General features: G+C 48.4%; 1 protein-coding gene across 2 annotated transcripts in view; it reads left to right on the top strand.

Annotated features, from left to right (window-relative positions):
• The first annotated feature begins 222 nt into the window (after window positions 1–222).
• Window positions 223–4,993, top strand: part of AOC1 (amine oxidase copper containing 1) — an 11,687-nt gene continuing 6,916 nt past the window's right edge. Inside the window, exons 1-2 of one of the 2 annotated variants that reach the window (XM_045289973.1) lie at window positions 223–264; window positions 1,691–1,791. Coding sequence is in view for 1 of the 2 variants with exons in the window: in XM_004702473.2 (XP_004702530.2) it covers window positions 2,980–3,026 (47 nt within the window). In the remaining variant the exon portion in view is untranslated. Of the gene's footprint in view, window positions 265–1,690; window positions 1,792–2,851; window positions 3,027–4,993 lie in introns of those variants that run through there. The other variant, XM_004702473.2, reaches the window with a different exon arrangement.

Here is a 4,993-nt window from a genome sequence, read left to right as displayed (position 1 = left end):
ACAAATCTCAATTCAAAGTGCCAGCTCTAGGGAAAAGCTTTCTCTCTCGGTGGGCTCTGGGGGGAGTTTCTTGTCCCTGAGCTTCTGGACCTGGTCAATCTTCATGTAGCCTGGCGCCATTCTTCCCCCATTAGCTTGCTAGCTTGTGTTTAATCTTTTATATCTCCACAGAGATTCACTCAACCCCTCTGACCATGGACCAGGGATGTGAAGAGCCTTGCTGTCATGCAGGATGCACGACAGTAAGGATTGTTGCCCATGCAGGTAGGTTAAAATTTAGTACCCTAGCATTTGATCTTCCTTATGATCCATTTAAATTTATTCTTTTTAAAAAAGATTTTCAGCTTTCTGTTCAATTGAGGTTTTATATGTTTCGCTTTGTTATTGTTGTTAGTTATCTATTTGTTTGTTTAATGTTTCTGTTATGAAATCCAAGAGAAGTAAATCTGTAGAGACAGTAACAGATTAATGGTTTCTTGAGGATCTAGTAGGGGAAGTTGGAGGTGGAGTGGAGGAATGGGTAGCTATTAATGATGAGTACAAGAATGAAGAACAGGTTCTAGAACTGGTTGTGGGTAATAACTGCACAACTTTTCTTGATGTGATTGAACTATAGATTTATGAAATACAATTATATGCCAATAAAACTGTTAGTAAACAAAAGAGAGAAAGATATACTCAAGATGCACTCTAGATTAACCCTACCTCATTAACAACCAGGACAGCCCAGTCCCACATGGGATTATAAGCACAGGCTTAGAGATCACACATACTTGGGGGGCGGGGGGGAGACATAACTCAATCCACAACATTTGTGCAAACAGACCATGTTCTATCATTCATTCCATCTCCTTTTTGCTGTTGTTCTTACTAGGCCGTTTGTAGTGGCCGGCAAGTACAAAGTGGATTAATGGTATACTCCTCTCTTCCTTCATGCAACTGCCAATAAGCACTTCAGTGGCCTTGGCAGTTCTGTGCAGCCCATCAGCATGCACTGTTTCCACGCTGCTCTTTCTCCTGTCGGGCACTCCTACGCCACGTTACCCTTTCCACTTCACCAGTCAGCCTCATTCATGTTCCCTGCCCTGGCCGGCGGCTGCTTGGGCCTTAATCCCCTTCTCCCTATGGGCCATGATCTCAGCCTTCCTGATCTAGAGTCTCCCCAGGCAACGTCTCCCTCCTTTCTGAGTTCTTTTTGGCCTCTTTTGGGTCCCAGAGATGGTTCATAAGACTATTCTAGTCTCAACTAGGCAGCTCCTCTCACCCCAAATATTCTGTCCCTGCCTCCTTTGACTACACCGGGTCAAAGTTGAGTCCCGAAGCACCCGTCAGTCCCCCAACCTGACCTATGCCTGTATATCTGCTTCAGGTGACCCTATCTGCTACTAAATGTGAACCATCCTGATCTCTGGCTCACCAGCTACTGGAAGGGATCATGTAGGCACAGATCTGAGTAGAGGGCAACTCTTGTGGATGGCACTCCAGTGACAGGCGTGTCAGGAAAGCAGCCCAGCCCATGTGCTGTTGGGGGAGGACAAGTGCTCAGAACATATGGGTAAGGATGTGAGGTCCTCGGCTTATATCTGGCAACCCCCAGGCATTTCCTCATACTGCAGCCCTCATCCTGTTGGGTTCCCCACACCGGTCAGCCCATGCCTCACCCTTTCCCTCCCTCTCTCCTCCCTCCCAGGGCAGGGTTCAACAGATCCATATAGCTGCAGGAAGAGTCAGTCAGTGAGCAAAGCAGGGACAAGACGGGCAGCAGAGGTGCATCCGGAGCAGAGCTTACAGGTACATTCTGAGAGAACCCTTGGGAGGAGGCAAGGGGGCTGTGTGGGAAGATGCAAAGACCACGAGGAAAGAGGGACAGGTGTGAGGAGGGCAGCACTGAACAAAAGAGAGCCAAAGGCCCAGGGAACAGAGGACATGCATGAGCCGAGGGAGTGGGGGAGGCTTTGGATTCGCTGGGTGCCGTCCCAAGTTGGGGGGAAGCTGTTGAGTGGAATGAGGAGGTGTTGTAAGGATGTGGGAAATGGGAGGTTGTACCTGCTTTGTGTTTCCTTTCCTTGCATGGGCTTCCTGCCACATCCAACTTGCCCCCCTACACACCTCACTTGCACCTGGTTCTTAAGGGGTTGTTCAGCTAGGGCAGCGGTCACAGGTCCCATGACACTCAGAACGATGGGTCTGGGTCTCTGACTCCTTGCCCCACTTCCTAGGACAGCAGAAACAAGTGTAGGAACAAGAGGTTATAAAACAGGGCTCAGTCCAAAGTTAACAGAAGGACAAGACTTCAGCCTATGCCCAGCGTCTCAGGATCCTCCCACAGCCTGCCCAGCATGCTCTGCTCAGGCTGGGCTCTGAAGAGCAGAAGCCCACAAGATCTCTGGCTTGTCCACGAGTGTCGAAGCAACCAGAGGGAAGTCCCAAGAGGGCTCGTGTCCACACAGCCTAACCAGAGCTGCACATAAGCTGGGGCAAGGGCTTACATCGCGAGGGCAGAAACCCAGGAAAAGAAAAGCCAGCGTTTCCAGTTGACAGCGCAGCCCTATCCAACATCTCTCATGGATCAAGAGATGCCCATTAGGAACAGGTTAAAAACAACATGGAATGTGTGTGTTCCCAATAATGGTGGCCTCAGAAATGGGCTCAACCATAGCCACTGTGCAACGGATAGGGCGGGGTCTGGGCAGTGTTTATGTCTGTTCTGCAGAGTATCGCCATGCATCCAAAATGACTCAGTCACACCTAGCAATGTTTGCCGATGGGGAATCTGCGATGCATGACGCATGAAAGATGTTTTTCCAGAAATCAACACAAGGGCATCCATCATGAAAGGTTCTCCTTCCAGTCCAGGAAATGCCCCGGAAGTGAGGTGCTTCTACCTGATATAATAGTGTGCCCGTGTGTAGTGAGACTAATCTCGAGCACCTGATTGGCCAGAGCACTTGCCCTGTACCCAAAGCCTCTCCATTGACCATGCTGGGCATGAGGGCTGAGCAGACGCTGCCAAGGCCTGGGCATAGGTAAGCTCCTGCACCTCTCCATCTGGGTAAGGAATTATTATCTCAAAGTGTATCCCTAGGTGCCCCAATTAACGAGGCAAAAGACCATTGCCTGTGAACATAGGGACCTTTCAGAGTCTACTCAACTTATCACAGACACAGCTGGTCAGTTAGGCATCCAACCTAAGCACCGTCTATACAAATTAAAAGGTCAAGTTGGGGCCTTGAGTGGCAAATAGAACTCAAGTCTGCCTAAAACCTCCACAAAGCCTATTCTTCTTACGTGGAGGCGTGCCTTGCAGCTGCACACAGGGCGGGTGCCTGAGAGTGAGGAGAATAATGCGGGGCCACAAAGGCATCCTGGCATCCCAGGCGTCTGAATCTTCAGTTCACACACAGGAGATTGCTGGAAGTTCTCGAGCTGAGATCATAAGGTGAAGCCTGCACCTCTCCCCAGAAGGGAGGGGGAAAGGAAAAGTCTCTCCACTGGTCGCCATCCAGGGGACCCAGCTGGCCATGCTCTCCCGGCAGAGTAGTCAAGCCACTGTCCCCTGCAAGGGCCACAGAAGCTGCTCAGGGTGGCGCCACTATCCACTCCCTCAAAGTCACAATTCTGTAGCCTGTTTGAAGTGGAATCCTACAGTCGATGTGCTGACATTGGCAGTGGTGTCCTCATGCTTTATTTTACAAGAACAAAAGGACTTGGCGCCCCTTGCCTGCTTAGGTAGGCCCTGTTCTGGACACATATTAGCTCATTTAATTCTCTAAACCACCCTAGAAGTTGGGCACTGTTGCTACTATTTCCATTGTGCGCTGGAGAAAATACTGAGACCCAGAGAGTTTAAGGAATCCTTTCAAGCCAGCACACAGTGTAACCTGCTGGGGTTAGAACATGGGCTACCTACTCTTTCACATCTACACTCAACTTAAAACATCTTCTTTCATCAAAACTAGTTTTGTAGTTCATCCATTTGTTGCCTCTGCCTAAAAGAATATGCACTTATTACCTTTGAATAGAGCAGGACCTTCTTTTTTTTAAATAATTTTATTGGGCGCTTGCGCAACTCTTATCACAATCCACCATACGTACATCCATTGTGTCAAGCACATTTGTACATCTGTTGCCCTCATCATTTTCAAAACCTTTTTTTTTCTACTTGAGCCCTTGGTATCAGCTCCTCATTTTCGCCCTCCCTCCTCGCCCCCCTCCCTCACGAACCCTTGAAAATGTATAAATTATTATTATTTTTTCATGTCTTACACTGTCCAATGTCTCCCTTCACCCACTTTTCTGTTGTCTGACTCCCTGGAAGGGGGTTATAGGTAGATCATGGTGATCGGTTCTCCCTTTCTCCCCAACCTTCTTCCCCTTACCCTCCTGGTATCACTATCATTGTTGCTCCTGAGGGACTTATCTATCCTGAATTTCCTGTGTTTTCAGCTCTTATCTGTACCAGTGTACATCCTCTGGTCTAGCCGCATTTGTAAGGTAGAATTGGGATCGTGATAGTGGGAAGAGGGAGGATGCATCAAAGAACTAGAGGAAAGTTATATGTTTCATCAGTACTATACTGCACCCTGCCTGGCTTGTCTCCTCCCCACGACCCTTCTATAATGGGATGTCTAGTTGCCTACAGATGGGCTTTGGATCCCCACTCCGCACTCCCCCTCATTCACAATGATATGATTTTTTTGTTTTTTGATGTCTGATACCCGATCCTATGGACACCTCATGATCACACAGGCTGGTGTGGGCTTTGTTGTTTCTCTGCTAGATGGCAGTTTGTTTATCTTCAAGCCTTTAAGACCCTAAATGCTTTATCTTTTGATAGCTGGGCACCATCAGCTTTCTTCACCACATTTGCTTATACACCTGCTTTGACTTCAGTGATCGTGTCAGGAAGGTGAGCATCATGGAATGCAAGTTTAATAGAACAAAGTGTTCTTGCGATGAGGGAGTACTTGAGTGGAGGCCGAATGTCCATCTG

The sequence above is a fragment of the Echinops telfairi genome, unplaced genomic scaffold (assembly GCF_000313985.2).
Source record: "Echinops telfairi isolate 266 unplaced genomic scaffold, ASM31398v2 ScPeMD7_31;HRSCAF=116, whole genome shotgun sequence".
Taxonomy (NCBI): Eukaryota; Metazoa; Chordata; class Mammalia; order Afrosoricida; family Tenrecidae; genus Echinops; species Echinops telfairi.
This window is presented reverse-complemented; position numbering and strand designations above follow the sequence as displayed.